We start from the raw sequence: 24,379 nt of genomic DNA on the forward strand, positions 1-24,379 counted from the left end.
ATGAAGTCTCAATAAGGGAGAATACTGTAGCTTATAAGACTAAGATAATATGCATAAATTCAGGAATAAGAACTTCTCTTTATGTCTCGTTATCAAAAGAATGTAGTTACCGGATCATGCCAAAATAAAGGAAAGCTTTATCCTTAACATACCTTAACATTGTTGAGTCCTTAATAGCTTCCAAGCAACTCTTCAAACAACTTAACACAGTCAACTAAAGCATAAGGAGATTTAAAATCACTGTTGAGTAAAGGCTAAGTCTGTAATTTAAGCTTGTAGCTCGTTTTATGTAAATTTGGGAAGCATTTCCCTTGTAAAAGGGCCTCTTCCAATATAATATATCAACAACAAAAACCAAAGCAATACAATAAGAACAACATCACAATAGGGTACAAAATATTTCATTAACAAGTCGTCCACATATCACGAGGAGCGGTAAGCTCGGATTTAATCCCTTCAGCACCCTTCAACCCCATTATCACCCCTTATAAACTTCTTACATTAACTTAAAGGCATCATTAACATGATAATGAAGTCATTTATCAATGATTCCATCCTTATACCATACATTTATAACAAAGGAAATAATGCATAACTCCAACTATCTTCAATTAGCAATTTTATTCACTAGTTCATGTCTAGTCCATACATTTAACTTAATAAACATCAAAATAAACATAAGCACATGCAAGAACACAATATAAATACCTCATATAGTAGCTTCAAGTTGAAATCCAAGCTATATTTAGCATACAACAACCCTCAATGGCAATACAATACCATAGAAATGACTTAAGCTAATTTAAAGTATTATCTTGTAGTTTATCATCCTAACAACTTAACCAACATACAAGCAAGCTTAAGCACAATTACTAGTCTATTATACTCACCTTATCCAGTAGCAAAAACTTGAAATTTCAGCCAAACACAGCCCACAACTATCCTTAATGACAACACAACCTCAAAGAGGTGTTGTTATTCACTAGAACTAACTTTTGATGTTGAAATATGGTGTAATCCATTTGCAAGATTTGAAATAACCTAGGTTTAATATGAAAACTTTGGGATAGTATTTTAAAGAACTTAAACCACTTAAAACAACCTCCCACGCAAGCTGGAACAAACCAAAAATCAGCAACAACAAGAAGAATAAGAAATTACTAGCGAGATGGGATTCCTGACACTTGATTTGTGTTGTTTGCCCTTTGTTTGCGTATTGGATGATGAGAGAACCTTGAGAGAGTGTTTTTAGGTGTCTAGGGTCTGAAGATACTGAAAAATAATGAGTTAAAATGGGTTTGAGGCGCATTATTTATATATATATATATATATATATATATATATATATATATATATATATATATATATATATATATATATATATATATCAATAAATCTCTACCGCCATTGTGGGTCCCATAGAGAGTTGCTTGATGCAGTCTTACCAAAATGCGAATATCTTTCTACTAAGATATCTTATCGATGAACGGTTTAATGCATTAGAAACTAGATTAATAGATCATAAATTTTGCAGATAGATTACCCCATAAGTAATATGAGAGAAAATCTCATGTACATTTGACCTAATTTTCAGCACATTTATGAGTGTAACTTGTGATGACCTTTGCCAACTTTTGTTCCACAACTTGCCTGACTTAAAAACATAACACACAACTATAATACAACTAAAATAACTCATAACATAACCTCATTATCTTGATAAGAACCCTAGTCTCATCACTGAAGTACACGTTATAACATTCCCAACTTGTCGACATTCGACGAAACTTGTTTTCTTCAATTTGTTTAGTTTTCTAGCCTTTCGATCCTCTTGGTACTTGTTATCCATGATCAGAAAGATTTTTAATCTTCAAGGTAACATGATTAATTTACTTTATGTATTCTCAAAGATGATCTCATTTCTGAGTTTACATCAATAGACTTATGAATGCTCTTTCGTATGAAGATATGAGGTGTAGCATCATTCGCCTCTTTGGAACATTCATCCTAGAATGTTGAATGGTGCGCTTATAAGTCTCATAACCTATATTTCTTACAAATACTTTACTACTGCCCTTTCCATTTATGCAACTGTTTTGTGAATAATTCCAATGCCCAGGGCAACCCCCCCCCCTTTTAAGCCTCTTTCTCGTACCACCACCTGTGGTCGAAATTCTTCCAATCTCGTTACTGTTTCTACCTCTATCGTGTAGCCTGTATGACTCTGTCCTTATATGCGCGCCTATGTTCCTCTTCTCTCATTTTTCTTTCAGATTGTAGCCAATCTCCATGCCCCATTTTATGAACATATACAGAACTATGACAAGCTGTCCCTCTTGGAATCTATAAGTGTACTGATGTTTTTCGGTCAGTACTTTGTCGAACTTACAACTATTGCTATATCTTTTTTCATAGCCTCGGTTAGATATGCTTATGGCTTTACTATATCTAGGTAGCTTATACTATACCACAACACTTACTTTGATTTATTATGGCCAAGGTGTGCTACCCAACTCCAGGTTACTCTCTCGCTTTATCCTATATGTATAAATTTAAGTCCCTTAATGCTTCTTCATTACTATTCACCTTAAGAATGACAGCCTAATCCAATCTCACACTTTGGAACATTCATCCATCTATTTCTAATTCACCTTAATGTTGATTTATAATCTACCACAGATCACTTGAAACATCTTATTTAATACATTTTACTAGGGCTCACGTCTCATCGGGAAACATTTGGAGTTATTTGCCTTATTGACTTACGGTCAATACTAAACTTAATAATCGTATTTCATAGTATCACAATGTGATTCACTTTATGGGGGTATTTTAATCTATGCAATTCATGAAATCCCTTTTATTTGAATCATTACCCAATCAAAGGCCTAAACGTCATCCTCTTAGTTATCACAATTACACCCTTATTCTACCACTAGGGAAGCATTCCATCTTTTCTAAATTCTCCTAGTCTTAAATTGCTCTGAGTTCACTCATGATATACTTAGATTTTTATAACTTATGGAAACCATCAGCTCTGTTGTTGTGATGGGTTCAATCCCGAGGACTTATCTATTCTCGTCACCTTCTCACTCACCTTTTCTTATCGTTACTCATGTCTACCTAAAACCTTGTCTCTCTACCATACTTTAGCTTGTGACCTACTCGCAACCTTCCTTTAATTTTATAGCATCACAGATTTCCTTATGTTATTCTGGAACCTCAAGTGAGACATCATTTCGTCGCTAAATCTTCTTTACTCTCTTTACTAGACCTCTCTATACCTGGAAACCATAGGCTAAAAGATATGCCACTAACGACAATACTATCATTTCTTGATACAAAATTACGACGTTTCCAGCCCTCTAACTGATACCTAGACTATTCATAACCTTTTATACTTGGGCATCGTGTACCTTCTTCACCTTTACCTTATTCACCTTTAAATCTTGCATCATATCTTCTATCTCTTTCAAACCCTCCCTTCCAGATAGGTGGAATTCACATCAACACCTTGAAACTCTACTATAATACTTGCACATTATGTGCATACCGAATCCGGCGAAGGCTTCATACTCACTTCTTATTAGGTTGGTATTGTTCTAACTGTATTTATCGTAGAGCCATTATAGAATATGGCCGTGATAGGTTTTTCAATGACTTTGACTTATGTTTTGATGATCTAACAAACTTTATCAAGAACCAGATAGGGAACCTGACATACTTGGGTTGTACTATATGTTAATAGATTCCAGCTCAATGTGAACTGCTATAGCTTTAGGGGATAAAGAACTAAACAAGGACCTGATACCCTTATTGTTCTCTCGTAGCAGTATGTGGTCAATAGGACACAGCTAGAAGACATGACTACACTGTTTATTCATGTACTGCACTGCTTCCAGTGCCCAATTATTCCTTGACCAACTAAAGTTCTTACATCATTTCAAGTGATGTCATCAAGGAGTATCAACAATGATTTTATATCAAATCATCACTTGAACACTTCTTTTTTTTATTCAAGCCTTTTGCATAACAGAAAAATCAATTCTCACGAGCTTGAAGAACAAAGTTAAACGCTACTACGGACCAGTTCCTAAAGTTAGTATTTTGTTGTCCTTAGTTGAGTTGTAACTTTGTGATTGTTCTTATTGTATCTCCTAAGCTGCTTAGCCAGAAGCGTTGATTAGGAATCCTCTTGTAAAATCCGTAAACTCTATGAGTTTATGTTGTGACTAGGTTTAGTCATGAATTAAAGTCTTTATCACTAGAGAGTGACAAAGTGGCTTGTGGTGAGAGTATCACAAGTTAGTCAAAGTCTTTATAACTAGAGAGTCACAAAGTGGCTTGTGGTGAGAGTGCCACAAGTTAGCTGAGTTAAATCCTTTGTAATAGAGTTATTACAAAGTGGCTTGTAATAGGTGGTTACAAGTTAGTGAAGTTGAAATCCTACAGGTGTAGGTCATGGTTTTTTTCCCCTTGAGTTGGGATTTTTCCACGTAAAATCCTGTGTCTCACTTACTTACAGTTTTACTAGCATTTTCAGCATAACCTCATAGAGGACCAGGTACTCTACTATTTGGTGGACTCGTACAAACTAACAATTGGTATCAAAGCAGGTTCCTCCAATTAGGCTAATACCTAGGAAGGATCCTTATGGTTGCTCCACCAAATTTTGAAGAAGGTCAATCTACATACTGACCACCCAGGTTCAATGGACAATATTATAGGTGGTGGAAAACAAGAATGCATGATTTTATCATGGCTGAGGATTCTGAGTTATGGGATATCATATGTGATGGTCCTTATGTTCCAACAAAGGTACTGGAAGAACTTCCATTTTCAATGTCAAAAACTAGTAAAGAATATACCGACACAAATAGGAAAACTTTGGAGAAGATTCTGGTATGTGGAATAGGACCTGAAGAATATAATAGAATCTCCGCTTGCGACACTGCTAAGGAGATATAGGAAGCTTTGTAAACAGCTCATGAGGGAACCACCCAAGTAAAACAGTCTAAGATCGATATGCTCACTATCGAGTATGAACTCTTTAGGATGAAGGACGATGAATCTATTCAAGATATGCACACAAAATTCACTTCCATAATAAATGAGTTACACTCACTTGATGAAACCATTCCTAGAAACAAGCTAGTGAGGAAAATCCTCAATATTCTACCTAGTCCTTGGGAAAGCAAGGTGAAGGCTATTACTGAATCAAAGGACATGCAAGAGTTGACCATAGAAGAGCTGGTTGGAGATATGAAAACCTACGTTATGAAGAGGAAGATAGGCAGTGAAAGAAGAGAACCAAAGAAGAAAAGAACCTGGTACTCAAAGGTGACAATAATGACTCAAGTGAGGAAGACAATGACACGGCTTACTTAACCAAAAGAATTCAGAAGATGGTCTGAAGAAATAGAGAAATGCTAAAAAGGGGTAGCTCCAGTAAACCAAAAAACTATGATCTCTGTCATAAGTGTGGAAAGCCTGGACACTTCATCAAAGATTGTCCTCTCTTGAAGCTAGAATTCTCCAAGAACAGCCCTTAAAAGGCAGCTAAGAGAAACCCGATTCCGTTCAAGGACTTCAAAAGAAAATGATCTGCTGACAATGTGATGAAGCAGACTCTTGCAGCATGGGGAGATTTCTCTGGTGAATCTGAAGATGAAACTGATGTTGGTGATAGATCCATGATGGCAGTTAAAGGCGAGGAAAATGAATATGACTCAACTCGTGCCTTGATGGCCCAATCAGACGATGATGAAGATGATGACAACAAGGAGGGAATAGTGAAAGGAAGTAGTCAACAATGGTTCATGGATAGTTAGTGTTCAAAGCGCATGACTGGGAACACCATGGACTTTTTGTCACTAAAACCCTGTAATGAGGGAGTGTATCCTTTGGAAATAGGAAAATTGGGTACATTCTTGGAGTTGGAAAAGTCGGGAAATAACTCACTCATTCTATTAAAAATGTGTACTATTCCAATGGCCTTAAGTACAATCTCTTGAGCGTCTCTCAGATCTGTGATAAAGGAAACAAGGTGAAATTCTTGTCCAAGATATGTACAGTTACTGATCTGGTAACTGGTGAAGTGGTACTTGTGGCCAAAAGATATAGGAACATCTATGTTGCTGATTCTGAGTCCTTACAAAGTGGTGAAGTGGTACTTGTAGCCAAAAGATACAGAAGATTGGGGCACGCAAGCTTTTCTCTTCTGAACAAACTAATTCACAAGGACCTGGTCCATGGTCTGCCCATGTCAAAGTTCAAGGTGTAAAACATTTGTGATTCCTATGCTAGAGGAAAACAATTGAAGTCCTCTTTTAAGTCTAAAAGGGATGTGAGCACCTCAAAGCCACTAGAGCTTTTGCATATGGACCTATGTGGTCCTATGAGAGTGCAAAGCAGAGGAGGAAAAAGATACATCTTTCTGATAGTGGATGACTACTTCAGATTCACATGGACAATGTTTCTTAGAACTAAAGATGACACCTTTGAGGTGTTTGTGGCCTTTGTGAAGAAAATCCAGGTGAAGATGGAGTCTAGAGTCGTATGCATTAGCTCAGATCATGGAACAGAATTTGAGAATTCCAAATTCGATGAGTTCTGCAATGAAAATGGCATCACCCACAACTTCTCAGCTCCAAGAACTCTTCAGCAAAATGGAGTAGTGGAAAGGAAGAACAGAACTCTGGAAGAGATGGAAAGAACAATAATAATCGACAGTGGAATTGCAAAGAACTTCTGGGCTGAAGCGGTCAACACTGCCTGCTACTTGGTGAACAGGTGCATGATCAGATCCCTCCTGAACAAAGCCCCATATGAGCTACTGAATGGAAGGAAACCCAAGCTAACTCACCTAAGAATTCTTGGGTGCAAATGCTATGTTCTCAATAATGGAAAGGATCAGCTTGGGAAATTCGATGCCAAGAGTGATGAAGGAATATTTCTGGGCTACTCTTCTCAAAGCAAAGCGTACAAGATATATAATAAACAGACTCAATGTGTTGAGTGTGAGCATGTGATTTTTGCCCTATACGAAATACTCCTATAAATTACAAGAAAATAGATTTTTGTTAATTATTGTCCATTTTAGGAATTTTTGTAGAATTGTATTTAATTATTTTCATTTTGTACATGTTTAAGTTTAATTTAAATCATAAAACAAAATACCAAAATATCATGCATTGCATTTAGAATGTGTTTTTACATTTTTAGAATTAATCAGTAACTATTTGCTTTATAAAATTTGAAAATCACAAAATTAGTTCATTTCTACATTTTATGTCTTTTAATTTTAGCCTATTGATTTTCCTGTATTAGTTTAGATTTAAGGGAAGTTTACCATTTTTATAATTAGTTAACTAGTTTAATAATTTAGGATTTTTTAATTATTAGGTTTTTAAATTTAAAAAAAAAAGAAAAGAAAAGAAAAGGAATTTAGAAATAAAAGAAATTGAAGAAGAATCTCGTTTTTTTGGAATTGGGCCACCTCTAATTACCCATGTCGGTCGCCCCAGTTGAATAAAACCCGATCTGAACCATTAGCTTGACTCGCCCGTTTGCCCTAATATATAAAACATCTGATAAATTTCCCCCAAAATCATGAACCCTAGACCTAATAACAGAAGCGGCGCCTTACTGTCACACCTCCTTTTTTACCTACACCCCCGGTATAGGGTATAAGGGAGTTTTTTCCAACTTAAAGTGACAATCGAAACGGGATCATTTTATTAAAAAATTCAGAGTCGCCACTTGGGATAATTTATGGTGTCCCAGGTCACCGGTTCAAATCCCGAATCGAGGAAAGATTGACTCTGTTCTATAGTCCGCGAACACAGAAATCCGGGTAAGGAATTTTGTTAACCCGGGAGAAGGTGTTAAGCATTCCCGGGTTCTGTGGTTTTAGCACGGTCGCTCAACTATTACAATTGACCTACTATCTGATTTTAATACATGTTTTAGCCTATGGTATAATTTTAAATTATTAACCGCTTTTAACTAATTTTAGGAAAAATTGCAACGTTATTTAAAATACGTCTTCAACCACATCACATAAATGCACCCGCGGCTCTCGACATATTTTATCTAACATTATTGGAAATTAGAATCGGGTCACAGGAAATGCACACCCGGATTTATAACATGTTCATTTTATTATTATTATTCAAATTATGGTAGGGTCACATGAAATGCACACCCGAGTCCCTTCAATCTAATTTGACGTAGTTCAGTTGATGAATAACAACCCAATATCTATATTGTGACAACATTGTGTTCAGCTATAATCAATTCGAGTAAACATACGAGCAGATAACTAAATGAACAAATTCAAAAACTATGAAAAAAATCAACTACACATACGAATGGAAAAACAGATCCTAGACATGAAGGCTAGCGTATCCATGAACAAAAATGAAATGCAACAAATAGCCACTAGCTAAAAACCATAAGAATTCAAAGTAAAACAAACTCGACACATTATTTTAACCATACTGGTGACAGAAGTAACGTGCAATTATAAATGAGTTAATGAACTTACATGGATAGTGAAAATGATTGCTACTGCCAAAATAGCATATTCTGCATTGTGCGATGAAAATGCACGGCATAGATGCCTTGAAACGAAAACACAGAAAACAGTGACAGGTACTATGATGAGCAATAAGGTTATAAGCAATGACTTTACATCCGGACCAAAACAAATAGAGCTTTTCCAATCAACCAGAACCTCTGACGTTACAAATTCTGTTTTGATGCAAAATAGTTATGGCCTAGTACAACTGGAACCTGAACCACGTGCGCAGGCAAACCTCGGACTCTAACCTCGAACGGACTCAAATCCAGACCTCAAAACCTACCGAAGTCGGTGACATTACTGACACGACGATGATGACACTGTTAGTTTTAAACCCGTCCGACATAGAAGTGAAGATATCGGCTGATGTTGTGCGCATTCAAAGACGCAACAGCGACTCCAATGGTTTCTTGGGTGTGGGTGGTCGTGAGTGAGTGTTTTCCGACGGGTTTCAGACAGTGAGGTCCGGCGGCTTGGGTTTGGGTGAAGGGAATGGCTGAAGGGCGGTGTGATGACGGGTCTTCTCCGGCGAGCTTGAGGTGGCCTACTGCGATCACCGGTCTTGAAGAAGAAGCAGATGAGCAGCGGCTCTTTTGTCTTAGGAATTGTTAGGAATTTTGGAGATTAAAAGTGAAGTCTCATGTGTTGACGTTGCTATCTTAAGTCTTAGAGGGTGTAGGGTACTGTGTGTGTTAGGTCTTAGGCATTAGCTTATGGAGAAGATGACATTAATGTCTCCTCTCAATTTTAGCAAACTGCGGATCCAGTCAGGTTTTAGGTGTATTTCGTCCCTAGGTCTTTAGCTGCTAGCCCCCTTCAGATATTTTTTAAGCATCCCTTTATATGTAGAGTCTAGGTTTAGGTATATTTTGTGTATTTTGCCAATTAGTCCCTAGGTCCTTTTGTGTTAAGTCCTTAGGGTCATTTTTATTTGATTTTGTTCCAAAGAAAAGTCTAGAAGGGTCCCTAGGCTTAATGGACTTATTCGAATTGGGCCAAGAATTGGGCTCCAAAAACTCTTAAAATTGTGATCCAACAGCTTAATTGACTCATTTTAAAATAAGATAAAAATACTACATAATGCAAAAGCTAACATGAAACTATTATATATTTTTTGTATTTTTAAAATTATATAAAGATAAAAATAAGGTACTATTTTTGTATTTATTTATTTTATTATATATATATATATATATTTAAGAATTATGAAAGATACATACTAAAGTATTTTTTGTAATTTTCCATTTTTATGATGAAAATAAAGTAAAGAAGTCAAAAATAATTGAAATAGCTATATTATGCCTAAATTAAATATTTACGTGCTAAAATATGAATAATCTTGGGGAGGGTCAAAAATCACATGTCTACAGCTACCCCTCTTTGACTGGAAGTACGAAGTATTTTTAGACAAAGAACGATTAGATAGGTTTTTTGACCCGACCCTTATTTAGAGAGACCAAAACTAAGAGACAAGGGAATGTGATCGAGCCCTGGTATTTGAGCTGCCTACATATCCATGGCGATAAAGGAATCAAGCCACGTGTAGTTTAGAGGTGAGTGAGATGATGGAGTATGCTGAGGTGGAGAGCCAGTCGAGGTGCCATTCCACCGAGGTTCCGGTCCGCGGTCCTGATGTTACACTAAAATCAATACATGAAAAAGACTAGCTAAGACTATCAACTACGAGTTACAAGATTCCTATATATAAGTCTTCTGAAGCTTGATCTTGAGTCTTGAGTGGTTCTTCATCAAGACTTTACATTTTAACCTTGATGCTTGCTAGTTGCAGGTGCTAGTTCCCCCTTCTTCAGATTTTCGGATCAAGACCGGACATGTAGTGCTTGTGACCTCAACCATGTCTTGAGAAGCTCATATCTTTCATCATCTTCTGCATTTGGATTAACTTCTTGCCTTTTTTTTTTATTCTGGATTGTGGCTAACTTCTGTTGATCATCCCGGACTGTTGACTCGCATTCCTGCCGCGATCTTCTTTTGTTGCTGACTTGAATTGCATTCTGAAGTGAATTCCCTTGTTTTCCAGGTGGGTGCCTGATTGCCAAATCTTGAACTGTCTTCCTTCGGAACTACTTTCCCTTGAAACTTGAACTGTCTTCCCTTGTTCTCCAAGTGGGCGCCTGATTACTGAAACTTTCTGTGTTCCCTTGTTCTCCATGCGGGCTCCTGATTGCTGAACTTGAAATGTATTCCCTTGTTCTCCAGGTGGGCGCTTGATTGCTGAAATTGAAATATATTCCCTTGTTCTCTAGGTGGGCGCCGGATTGCTGAATTTGAAATGTATTCCCTTATTCTTCAGGTGGGCACCTGATTACCAAAACTTGGAATGTATTCCCTTGTTCTTTAGGTGGGAGCCTGATTACCAAAACTTGAAATGTATTCCCTTGTTCTTCAGGTGGGCGCCTGATCACTGAATTTGAAATGTATTCCCTTGTTCATCAGGTTGGCGTCGAATTACCAAAACTTGAAATGTATTCCCTTGTTCTTCAGGTGGGCGCCTGATTACCAAAACTTGAAATGTATTCCCTTGTTCTTCAGGTGGGCGCATGATTACCAAAACTTGAAATGTATTCCCTTGGTCTCCAGGTGGGTGCCTGATTACTGAATTTGAAATGTATTCCCTTGTTCTCCAGGTGGGCACCTGATTGCTGAATTTGAAATGTATTCCCTTGTTCTTCAGGTGGGCGCCTAATTACTGAACTTGAAATGTATTCCCTTGTTCTTCAGGTAGGCGCCTGATTTCCAAAACTTGAAATGTATTACCTTATTCTTCAGGTGGGCGCCTGATCACTGAATTTGATATATATTCCCTTGTTCTTCAGGTGGGCGCCTGATTACCAAAACTTGAAATGTATTCCCTTGTTCTACAGGTGGGTGCCTGATTACCAAAACTTGAAATGTATTCCCTTGTTCTTTAGATGGGCGCCTGATTACCAAAACCTGAAATGTATTCCCTTGTTCTTCAAGTGGGCGCTTGATCACCGAATTTGAAATGTATTCCCTTGTTCTTCAAGTGGGCGCCTGATCACTGAATTTGAAATGTATTCCCTTGTTCTTCAGGTGCGCGCATGATTACCAAAACTTGAAATGTATTCCCTTGTTCTACAGGTGGGCACCGGATTACTGAACTTGAAAAAATGTATTCCCTTGTTCTCCAGGTGGGCGCCTGATTTCCACAAAATAAACAAAATAAAGAAAACGTCTGCCCTGGTTTGGCATGTTACCAAACATCAGTAAGAACTTTGAAAACTGAAACTTGAACTATACGCCCTTGTTCTCCAGGTGAGTGCCTGATTGCTGAACTTGAAAATGTATATTCCCTTGTTTCCAGGTGGGCGCCTGATTGTTGAACTTGAATGTATTCCCTTGTTCTTCAGGTGGGCGCCTGATTACCCAAAACTTGAAATGTATTACCTTGTTCTCCAGGTGGGCGCCTGATTATCGAAACTTGAAATGTATTCCCTTGTTATCCAGGTGGGCGCCTGATTGCTGAACTTAAAATGTATTCCCTTGTTCTCCAGGTGGGCGCCTGATGGCTGAACTTGAAAAATGTATTCCCTTGTTCTCCAGGTGGGCGCCTGATTGCCAAAACTTGAAATGTATTCCCTTGTTCTCCAGGTGGGCGCCTGATTACTGAAGCTTGAAATGTATTCCCTTTTTCTCCCGGTGGGCGCCTGATTACTGAACTTGAAAAATGTATTCCCTTGTTCTCCAGATGGGCGCCTAATTACCAAAACTTGAAATGTATTACCTTGTTCTCCATATGGGCGCCTGATTACTAAAGCTTGAAATGTATTCCCTTGTTTTCCAGGTGGGCGCATGATTTTCACAAAATAAACAAAACAAAGAAAACTTTTGCCCTAGTTTGGTGTTGGGCGCATCTGTGAGTGTTAATTGAATCATGCTACCAAATATCTCTATGAACTTGAAAGCTAAATCCCATTATCCAGGAGGGTCCTGAAAACTCCTAGCTAAATGATGGCTTTAAAATCTAAATTATATCTTGTAAAGGTGTTACTCCTGCTACATCTTGTTATCTAAGAAAGTCTTAAACTACATCCCATTATCCAGGAGGGTCCTAACAACAAAAATTTAGATCTCATTATCCATGAGGGTCCTGAAAACTTAAAACTAAATCCCATTATCCAGGCGGGTCCTGAACACCTAAAACTAAATCTCATTATCCAGGCAGGTCCTGAACACCTAAAACTAAATCCCATTATCCAGGAGGGTCCTGAAATTTAAATTCAAATCTCATCTTAAGGGTGAAAATTTCAGAGCTAAATTCAACTTCCTAATGGTGAAACTTATGCTAAATCTTAGCATCTAAGGGAGGTATTAAACTAAGTCCCATTATTTAGGAGGATCCTTAAAATTTCAAATTGAATCTTATCCCAAGCATGAAAACTTCAAAGCCAAACTTATATTTCCTCAAGGTAGAGCTTAGATAGATCTTGTTACTCATGAACGTTTTGAATTTTAACTAAGTCCCATTTTCCAAGAGGGTCCTGAGAATTTTTAAGATTAAACCCATTATCCAGGAGGGCCCTGAAATTTTAAAATTAAAACTCATTATCCAGGAGGGTCCTGAAAATTTAAAAACTAAATCCCATTATCCAGGAGGGCCCTGAAAACTTAAAAATTAAATCTCCATTTTCCAGGAGGGTCCTGAAAAACTTTTAAAATTAAATCCCATTATCCAGGAAGGTCCTGAAAATTTAAATTAAATCCCATTATCCAGGAGGGTCCTGAGAATTTTAAAACTAAATCCCATTATCCAGGAGGGTCATGAAAACTTTTAAAATTAAATCCCATTTTCCAGGAGGGTCCTGAAAATTTTAAATTAAATCACATTATCCAGGAGGGTCCTGAAAACTTAAAAACTAAATCCATTATCCAGGAGGGTCCTGAGAATTTTAAATTAAATCCCATTATCCAGGAGGGTCCTGAGAATTTTAAATTAAATCACATTATCCAGGAGGGTCCTGAGAATTTTAAATTAAATCTCATTATTCAGGAGGGTCCTGAGAATGTAAAAACTAAATCCCATTATCCAGGAGGGTCCTGAAAACTTAAAAACTAAATCCCATTACCCAGGAGGGTCTGAAAACTTAAAAACTAAATCTCATTATCCAAGAGGGTCCTGAGAAGTTTTAAAATTAAATCCCATTATCCAGGAGGGTCCTGAAAACTTAAAAACTAAATCCCATTATCCAGGAGGGTCTTGAAAACTTTTAAAATTAAATCCCATTATCTAGAAGGGTCCTGAAAATTTTAAATTAAATCCCATTTTCCAGGTGGGTCCTGAGAATTTAAAAACTAAATCTCATTATCCAGGAGGGTCCTGAGAATCACAAGTCAAACCTGTCTGGTGCTTGATTTTCCCCCTTACGGAGGGTTTCTCCGAAACAAACGAAATTTTCTACCCCTGTTTCAATCAGTTTAAAATGCGGTGGTTGGTTTGTGGCCTTGACTGTGAGGACGATTGTTCCTCCACTTCCCATGATAACTTTGACTTCCACTTGAAGACCTTGCTAACCACTTTCTCTGTCATCCTTATCACAGAAAATACCTCTTCTCCTTTCAGACACAATTATCCTCTATCTGTTGCATTGCTCATGAACTGGCGTTTACCAAACCTTTGTGTCTCACATGAATCCCAAAGCACGTCAATTTCCACCCACTTAGTGTATATGATGTTCTTTCTCGACTTAAACTACTGGCCTTGGACTTGAGGTCTATTGCTCCTTCACTTGCCATGATAACTTTGATTTCTGCTTGGAAGACCTTGCTTGTCACTGGTTAACCACTTTCTTTGTCAATCTTATCACAGAAAATACCTTTGATCCGTTCACCCTACACCCTCCATCTGTTGCATTGTTCATGAATTGATATATACCAAACCTTTGTATTTCACATGAATCCCAAAGCACGTTGATTGTTACCAACTAAGTGTGCATGTTGTTCTTTCCTAACTTATGCCACTTTGATGTGCTGGCCAGATCCCACTTTGTGCAATTAGAAAGCTGGTGGCAAATTTTGAAGTCATTTCTCACTTATTTTGACCAAACAGACTCACGAACAGGAAGTAAACAAGACAAAAGGAACAGAGTAAAGGACAAAGGAAAAAGATGATTCCTAACAAGAAAACTACCAAGTAGAAACCTATCAGATGTGGATAAAACTCTAATGACCATGACATGTACCTGTGGCCTATTCTATTTAGCAAGCCTGATGTTCAACTCTTGTTGTACCTTTAAACCGTGAAACTGGGCTTCAATGCTCCGATTATCCAATCTGATTCACAATCCTTCTTCTACTTGTAGTGCCCGAAGAGTTTTCACCATCAAGTCTCTCTCATTTTGTTCTTTTTCTCAACTTACCGTCGCCTCAAGGTGCCCGTGAAGATTTTCACCAATAAGACTCTCTCATTTTTGATTTCTCTTAGCTTTCATCGCCTTACGATGCCCGTGAGGGTTTTCACCAATAAGACTCTCTCGTTTTCATTATTTTTTCGCTTGGACCAGAGTGTTGCCCCTGATATGAATTACCTCTCCATGCTTGACTTGGCATCTCTCGAAGACTGATCGGAAGGTCTTTCTTTGGACCGTAACATGGGTTTTGGATAGGGTTAAAAAGAAAGGATATCAAAGTCTCAAAACAATTCACATGGGTTCAAAATTACAACTTTCAGAATCAGATTTCTTACAACAACCACAACTTCTGCCCCTGTTTCTTTGCTTGGAGACTTTTGGATTTTTATTTTGATGGGACCCGAATCGTGAGGCTGCCTACGTATCCTTAAAAGAAATCGTCGAACGTAGTTTATGTTATAGGAATTACTTTGTTTGTTGTGATTTTCTTTTCTTTTTCTTTTCTATTGTTCCATTCTTTTTTCTTTTTGTTGTTGTTTTTCTTCTCTTTTTCTCTTTTTTTCTTTTTTTTTCTTTTTTCTTTTCTCTTTCTTCTTCTTTCTCTTCTCTCTCTTTTCATTCTTTTTCTTTTCTCTTTTTCCTTTACTCATCTTTCACGCTTGCGTTTCTGATCTTTGTTACCAATTGCGAAAGAGGGGTATGAAAGAAATAAATAAGGCTCAAAGGGGTAACGAAGGATAAAGTGTTTAGATAGCAGAACAAAATGTCTTCGTCATTCCAATCTCCAAAACATGCCAAGCGCAAACTACACAATTTAAACAAACCAAGGAAAACATTTGTAACATCTTTTGATTGCACTAGACTTGATAACCATATCCACGCATTCGCCTTCTACATCTATTAAGTACCAAGCCCTATTGGACAACACCCTCACTCTCATTACCACGAACGGCCCCCTACAAATTTGGGGCAAACTTGCCATTATCTTCACTCGATGCAGTATGATGCATTTCAATAGTGTATTTTTATGTTCTACCTGCCCCAGTTTCACACAATTCGGGCTTGAAGTGATCTCAAAATGCCTTTACCTATTTCCCTCCAATGTACCTACATCTTCAACATTGTTTCATTGCTTCGTGATTAAACTAATTTTTAAAACCAGGCTGTGAATTACGCATGCATGTCATGTCACTAGAGTCAATAGGAAAAGAACTATAAAAAGAAAAGAGAACTAAATGAAAATGACTAGAAATCACAGAAAATAGAGAATTGCATTAGACAAATGGTGAAAGGGTTTGGACAACAAAACAAACAAACTAAACTGGGGTTACAAACCTAGAGCAAACCTAGACAACACTAAACGGGCTATTATGACTACACAAACTAAGCAAAATAAAAGGATAGAAGGGTTTGAGTCACAAGACAATATACGGATTACAACCTTGAAATAACCCGGACAACAGAAATGACAACAAAATAAACCACCAAAACTCCTCCCTAGCAAACCAAGAAAAGAGCGTCTTTCCAATCATCAAACTCAACATATTAGCCACTGACCTCTGCATCAATAATGCTAGGACCTTCACCAGCCTCCATCACATTGTTCTGAACCGATTGTCTTTGGGTTCCCTTTGCCTTTCTTAGGATCAACCTCTGATAGCGCTAAAAGCTTCGTAGCACGTGGACCTCCAAGGATCCCAGAAGAATTCTCACATTCCTTTACAAAATAAATCATACCCACCATATGCGTCTCATTATGCACAGGTGACAGACTTTGGCTAGTGTCTGCTGCATCTAGATTTTGCACGACCATGTCGCCTGCATCAATAAGCTTTTGAATTGCGTTCTTCAGATTCCAACACTTCTCTATGTCATGCCCCAGGGCATCCGAGCAATATGCACACCTTTGAGAAAAATCAAATTTCTTTGGAAGAGGGTCTGGCATTTTTATCTGGGTCGGCTTCAATATGTCCAATATCCTTAGCCTCTGAAACAGACTGGCATATGACTCTCCCAATGGAGTGAAGGTCTTCTTCTTCCGTAACCTCTCATTCTTTAAGGCTTGATTGGGCCGGAAACCTGATCCAGGGGGTTTTCGGTAGGCTCGTGGGGTAGATAGGCATTTTGTGGAGCTGGGTACTGGGAGAGTGATGTACGACTTTGGGAGTTCTGTGGAGAGAAGTGGCATTGGGGAGGATAATCTGGCATTGTGTCCGGAGTTTGGGTATGGGCAACATCTAGGAGGTTGGGTGGTGGCGGGGGTGGCGCCTTCCCAGTCATCCAAGCCTGATGCATGTCAGCCATGTGTTGTTTTAACATATTTACCTCTTCAACCAACCCATTGTCCTGTTCCACCAACTACTTTCGATCGCCGGTATCAACCAACTCAGTTTTGTTGTTGTCTTCCATTGCCTTTTGACTTTATGTTATAGGAAGGAGTTACCACTTTAAAACCACAAACCAACCACCCTTCTGCTATGAATATAACAAAATGAAGCCATCACGTTAGCGTTAGAGCATTTAACATAAGATAATCTCACTTTATGTGCAATGCACCTAGCCACAGTTATCGGTTCTAAAATGACTTCCACGGTACAAAGGTCAGTTGGCATCATCCCAATTTGTTCATTTCAACCTCTCTTTTCTTTGCTTTTCTAGCACTTGCTGCCTTGCCCATTTTCCTTCATTTCTCTTTTTTTTAATCATCACCCTTTCTTTCTCGCATATCTCGCATCCCACAATTCCACCTCTTTTTTTCTTTTCTCTTTTTTCCTTTTTTCTTTTAATAAAAAAAATAATTCGATCGAACTCTATGTAGGTTGCCTACGTATCATGATGTCGCATGAATCAGATCTTTGCGTAGTTCTGGAAGATCGGGCATAAAGTAAACAAACTAACATTTTCATTTTCTTTTCTTTTCTTTTTTTTTTTCCTTTCTTTTTTAAAATAGATACACTATGAGAAATTATCAAGGAAAAACTCTAAAAGAGAAAAATATTTTTGATTCTTTTTTTATGAAGGAAATCTAAGGAATAAACCACAAAAAATATTTTGAATCTTCATTTGATATCCTGACGCAAGATTTCGAAGCAAGCAATGAAAAAGATAAAATATAATATTTTTGAATTTCAATTTTGGTTGCCTAAAGGAAATTTTTTAATGATAAACAAAAGATAAAGTATGCTTTTTTTTTTTCTATGTACAATATCCTAAAGTTCTAATGAAAATAAAAGGAATTTTGTTTTTCATCTTTCAATTATTTCCCAAAGAAACACCTCACAAGAAAAATCTTTTTGGATTTTGGAATTAATGCCTTGAAGAAAACTTTTAAAGAGGGACTAAAAGAAAATTCTTTTTTTTTCTTTTTTTTTTTGAATTTCGGTCCTAATATACTAAAGGAAGTATAAAAGCAATTTAAAAAAAATATTCTAGATACTAATTTCCTAAAATAAAACCACCTCAAGCTTTCTTTTTTTTACTTCTTGATTTCTAGGAGTAGTATTTCTAAAGAAAATTCTAACGGAAATATAAAAACACAGAATATCTTTTTGTTTTTTTTTAAGATTTTTGAGTTACACCACACCATTCCAAATACAAAATAAAAAGTACAATAACAAAAAAAAACTCGACATTGTTGTACAAAACTAGAAAGTAAAAGACGACATAAAAAAATATAAAAATAAATAAAAATATAAAAATCTCCTTAAGCAACTCCTGAATGCGGTGGTCCTGGGGTATGTCATGCTCAAACTCCGATAAGTATACCGACACCTGTATGAGAAAATTAAGACCAAATAAAGTTAAAGACCTATAATGCTATGTGAGACAATAACCCTTCCAGTTGGACACATGCAAGACATGATTGAGGCTAGTTTTCTAAAATTAACCCATGTGGCTAAAAGTGACTAAAAATGCAAGATTTGGCTAAGACCCCGCATAGCCATGAACCTGAGATCACTAGGGAGACCGGACCCTATGTGGGTTGCCTACGTATCACGCCCCGAAAGGCGAGAATCATGTATACGGGCGAGAATTAAAAAAACAACTATTTTAGAGAAAACATATTTTTTTTTGTTGCTTTTTCTTGAAAAATGATGAAACATGCAAAATCTTTTTTTGGATTTTCTTCTTCCATTTTTTTTATTTTCTAATTTACGGAAAATGATGAAAAAGTGCAAAATCTTTTTCTTTAAATTTTTCATTTTCAATTGTTTTCTTGAAAAAGTGTGAAAGAAACTTATAACTGGGCCCCACTTACTTCATCTTCACACTTCACCCTCTCTTTTTCTTCTTTTTTTTTTATTTGCCCTCAACTAATATCGGTCCGCCAAATGACCCTTTTACCCTCGAATAAATGCAACATGTAGCACATAGGATGCATCAAGATGGTCTTTTCATTTCGGGTGCACCTGTCCTAGACAGACCCAACCCCTGTGTTGAGTCTCCAAAGTTAAATACACATGATGCAAGAAAACGTTCCTACTAGGGATCCGGCATGAGGTCTTGTTGTACTAGGTTCAAAACCTGGATTTATTATTCTAGACTTGGCTTACCCGAGCGAACAGCTCGAGCCGAGGGGGTGCAGTGTATCGGGAATACAGAAGCTTCACCGGCTTTGCAACTTGTCCGAACCTCGTTCTAAATTTGGGATATGACTTTAACAGAAAAGAAGTCACACGAAGTGCACACTTCTTCATGATTTAGAAGACTCAGAGAGAAGAGGGATTTCACAACAGTTTCTATACAGTTCACGAAATATTAAAGCGGTAAAAGCAATCAATTCGCACATCATGTAACAAATTCAGATAATGGATAAAGCCAACTATAACAATTATTCTAAGCTCGAATTCTTGAACCCTGAACCAGAGATTCTGGGTTCGATCCCCAACAGAGTCGCCAGAGCTCTCACACCTCCTTTTTTACCTATACCCCCGGTAAAGTGTATAAGGGAGTTTTTTCCAACTTAAAGTGACAAGCGAAGCGGGATCATTTTATTAAAAAATTCAGAGTCCCCACTTGGGATAATTTATGGTGTCCCAAGTCACCGGTTCAAATCCCGAATCGAGGAAAGATTGACTCTGTTCTATAGTCCGCGAATACAGAAATCCGGGTAAAGAATTCTGTTAACCAGGGAGAAGGTGTTAGGCATTCCCGGGCACCTACTACTACTATTCATCTTCTTTCTCACTGATTCAAATCGATTCAACCTCAACTCGTTTCCGAGTTCACTCAAATGGTCCCCTCCCCTCCACGTCATTTGATTCCTAACGGTTTTTGTGAGAAAGAATTCGAATATTCCATCAAATCGCACGATTTTTGTACTATAGGAACAATTTGTTGGATAAAAGGGAGCCGTGGATATATGTAAAACAATCCATACCCTCCATTTGTCCCAAAAATTGTTCAAAGACCTGAAGATTTTTCGGACTTTTGGGTAGATTTTTGAAGATTTTTAAGGCTATATATACACAAGGTAAGTCTGTGTGCTAGGTTAGAGAGAAATATCGGAGAAAAATCTTCAAAACTTAGCCGAGTAAAATTTCTAGGTTTTGGTCATTCTCTTCTAACCTTTTCCTTTCTAGTCGATTTTTTTAGAAAAGATAAAAAAATGGATCAACTTCAATTTTGAAACCCGGATTCGATCTCATTTTCTTTGTTAGGGTTTTTGACTACTGATATTTGCTGGTTTAATTGAGGTTTTGAGGCTATCTTCTTCTATTCATCTATTGGTGGTTTTTCTTAGTGATAGATCTTAAATACTCTTACCTTATGTTTTGATGATCTAACAAACTTACGGATAAGAACCAGATAGGGAACCTGACCTACTTGGATTGCTACAAACTGGTAACAGATCCCAGCTAAGGATGAACTGCTACAGATTCATGAGCTAGGAACCAAACAAAGACCTGATGCTCCTGTGGTTCCTATGTAGTAGTACAGAGTCATTTGGACACAGCTGGAACTGAAGTGACTAACGACACTATTTCTGCTGCACTGCAATATACTATCAGCCCATTCATTCTCTAACCAAACAAAGCACTCACATAACTTCAAGTGATGTGATCAAGATATACTCGATGAAGCATTACACAAAGACATCACTACAAGATTTCTGTTTCTCATCCAAGCCTTTTGCAAAAACAGAAAAATCATCCTCTCAAGCTTGAAAAAAAAGGTTGAACGCCATTACGGACCAGTTCCTAAAATATTGATTATTGTTGTCCTAGTTGAGTTGTAACCTTGTTATTGTACTTACTACATCTCCTAAATTGCTTACTTAGAAGCATACTAATTAGAAATCCTCTTATAAATTCTTAAACTCATTGAGTTTAGGTTGTGACTAGGTTTAGTCTTAAAGAAAAGACTTTGTAATTGTAGAATTACAAAGTGGCTTGTGATGATAGCACCACAAGTTAGAAAAAGCCTTTGTAACTAGGATAGTTACAAAGTGGCTTGTGGTAAAGGTACAAGAAGTTAGTTGAGTAAATCCTTTGCAATAGGAAGTATAGTAAAGCGGCTTGTAATAGGTAAGATTACAAGTTAGTAAAGTTAAAAGCCTACAGGTGTAGGTCGTGGTTTTTTGATCCCATTGTGCGGGATTTTTCCACGTAAAAATCCTCTGCCTCATTTACTTACTGCTTTACTAAGTGCTCTCAGCATAAACTTGTAGAGGACCAGGTACTCTACGATTTGGTGGACCCATATAAGCTATTAATTTGTATCAAAGCGGGTTCTTTCGATCAGGTTAGCGCCTAGGAAGGATCCTCATAACGACTCCACTAAATCTTGAAGAAGGTCAATCCATATACCACCCACCCAAGTTTGATGGAAAATGATATTGGTGGTGGAAAGCTAGAATGCATGATTTCATCATGGCTGAGGATTGCGAGCTTTGGGATGTTATCTGTGATGGTCTGTTTGTTCCAATCAAGGTACTGAATGAATTTCCATTTTCAATAAAAAAGACCAGCGGAAAATACATTGATGCAAACTAGAAAGCAACGGAGAAGAATTTTCTTGTGCGACACTGCCAAGGAACACCAAGAAAATTCTGGTGTATGGTTTGGAACCTAGAGAGTACGATAGAGTATCTATATGCGACACTGCCAAGGAAATATGTGAGGCTTTGCAAATAGCCTATGAGGGAACTACACAAGTAAAGCAAGATAAATCTAATATTGATGATAGTTCTACGATGGTAGTTGAAGGCGAAGAGATTGGATATGACTCAACACTTGCTTTGATGGCTCAATCAGACAATGATGAAGACAATGGCAATGAAGATGTAAACTTCAGGGATGTTCAGAAAAAATCTGAAATCCTATTCTCCAAAAAAAAACTCATGTGTTTAGCTGATGTTTAATTACTGCCTTTTGTAGTCTTGTGGAGGATAGTGATTCTTTGTTCTTAGAACTAGAAGAATCTGAACATATTAGAAAATACGTAGTAGCTGCAATTATTGATCAAAAGAAGGCCATTGAAATTCTTAGAAAAGAAAAGACTGATCTCTTGGCAGAAACTACTGACCATAGGGAACTAATAGCAAAGCCCTTGACTGAGTCAAAACCTGAAAGCTTTGAAAGAGGAAATGAGATAGTAAGTGAGGAATATTCTAGGATTGAAGATGAGGTGAAGGCCTTGAGATGTAGGATGAGCTCCTCCAAGCCAATCTAGAAAAAGTAATGAATGGTCTTGAAAAGTCTCTAAAGTGGATCTGGTCTGTAGAGGCTACCATTACCTTGCTCACTAATAACAGTGAAAAGGGCGGAGAGCAACATTTCCTAGGAAGAAAGATCCTTAAAACCCTCATAGAAAGAGCGCCACTGCATCTGACAACTGGCCTCGTACCCAATGTGGGAACACTGGGCACTCCAAGGAAGGTGTCCAGGCTAAGAATCAATCAGTCCCAAAAGATAAAGTGGCTGCTGAAACTGTGATCACAAAAGAGGGACCAGGTTCCACTCAAAGAAAACGCACATTACCTGCTTGGACTAAGAGAGCTCTTATTCATCCTCTTGGTTACTACAAGGGACCCAAACTTGTTTGGGTTCCTAAAACTAACTCCTAATTTTTTGTGCATGGAACAGTGAAGGGAAGTGGTCAACAATGGTTCATGGATAGTGGATGTTCAAAACACATGTCTAGGAACACCACAAACTTTCTTTCACTAAAAACCCTGCAAAGAGGGAGTGTATCCTTTGGCAATGGCAAAAAGTGGCACATTCTTGGAGTTGTAAAAGTTGGGAAGTCACTCACTCACACTATTGAAAATGTGTACTATGTCAACGGACTTAAGTATAGTCTCCTGAGTGTCTCTCAAATTTGTGATAAGGGAAACAAACTGGAGTTCTTGTCCAAAATATGTACAGTCACTGACCTTGTGACTGGTGAAATAGTCCTGGTGGCCAAAAGATACAAGAACGTCTATGTTGCTGATTTCGAATCCTTATAGAGTGGTGATCTGAGTTGTCTGAAGGCTGTAAACGATGATGCTGGACTATGGCATAGAAGACTGGGCCATGCAAGCTTCTCCCTTCTGAACAAACTAATTTAGAAGGACCTGGTCCATGGTTTGCCTATGTCACAATTCAAAACTCAAAAGGTCCGTGATTCCTGTGCCAGAGAAAAACATGTAAAGCCCTCCTTTATGTCAAAAAGAGATGTGAGCACCTCAAAACCGCTTGAGCTCCTGCATATGGATCTGTGTTGACCTATGAGGGCGCAAAGCATAGGAGAAAAGAGATACATTTTCGTGATCGTCGATGACTATTCCAGATTCACAGGACTCTGTTTCTCAAAATAAAAGATAAAACGGTTGAAGTATTTGTGGCCTTAGTGAAGAAAATCCAGGCGAAGAAAATTCAGGTGAAGATGGAGTCTAGAGTTGTATGCATTAGATTAGATCATGGGACAGAATTTGACAATGTCAAATTTGATGATTTCTACAATGAAAATGGCATCTCTCACAACTTCTCAGCTCCCAGAACTCCACAACAAAATGGAGTAGTAGAAAGAAAGAACATAACTCTCGAAGAAATGACAAGAACAATGCTGATTGACAGTGGACTTGTAAAGAACTTTTGGACTGAAGATGTCAACACTGCTTGCTACTTAGTGAATAGGTGCATGATCAGATCAATTCTGAACAAAAGCCCGTATGAATTGTTGAATGGAAGAAAACCCAAGCTGACTTACCTAAGAACATTTGGATGCAAATACTATGTTCTCAACAATGGAAAAGATCAGCTTGGTAAGTTCTATGCCAAAAGTGACGAAGGGGTATTTCTTGGCTACTCTTCTCAAAGTAAGGCTTACAAGATATATAACAAGAGAACTCAATGTGTTGAAGAAAGTGTCCATGTTATTTTTGATGAATCTCATCCATCATTTGAGAAGAATACTGAGG

General features: G+C 37.6%; 1 protein-coding gene across 1 annotated transcript; it reads left to right on the forward strand.

Moving 5' to 3' along the window:
* Positions 1-4,758: 4,758 nt before the first annotated feature.
* Positions 4,759-23,425, forward strand: LOC138873482 (uncharacterized). Its single transcript, XM_070151952.1, has 7 exons — positions 4,759-4,902; positions 5,014-5,358; positions 5,628-5,826; positions 6,039-6,169; positions 6,323-6,792; positions 22,353-22,618; positions 23,061-23,425. Exons 1-7 carry the CDS (start codon positions 4,759-4,761, stop codon positions 23,423-23,425), a joined length of 1,920 nt encoding a protein of 639 aa, XP_070008053.1.
* Positions 23,426-24,379: the final 954 nt, after the last annotated feature.

Source organism: Nicotiana sylvestris, chromosome 7, assembly GCF_000393655.2.
Source record: "Nicotiana sylvestris chromosome 7, ASM39365v2, whole genome shotgun sequence".
In the NCBI taxonomy this organism is placed as follows: domain Eukaryota; kingdom Viridiplantae; phylum Streptophyta; class Magnoliopsida; order Solanales; family Solanaceae; genus Nicotiana; species Nicotiana sylvestris.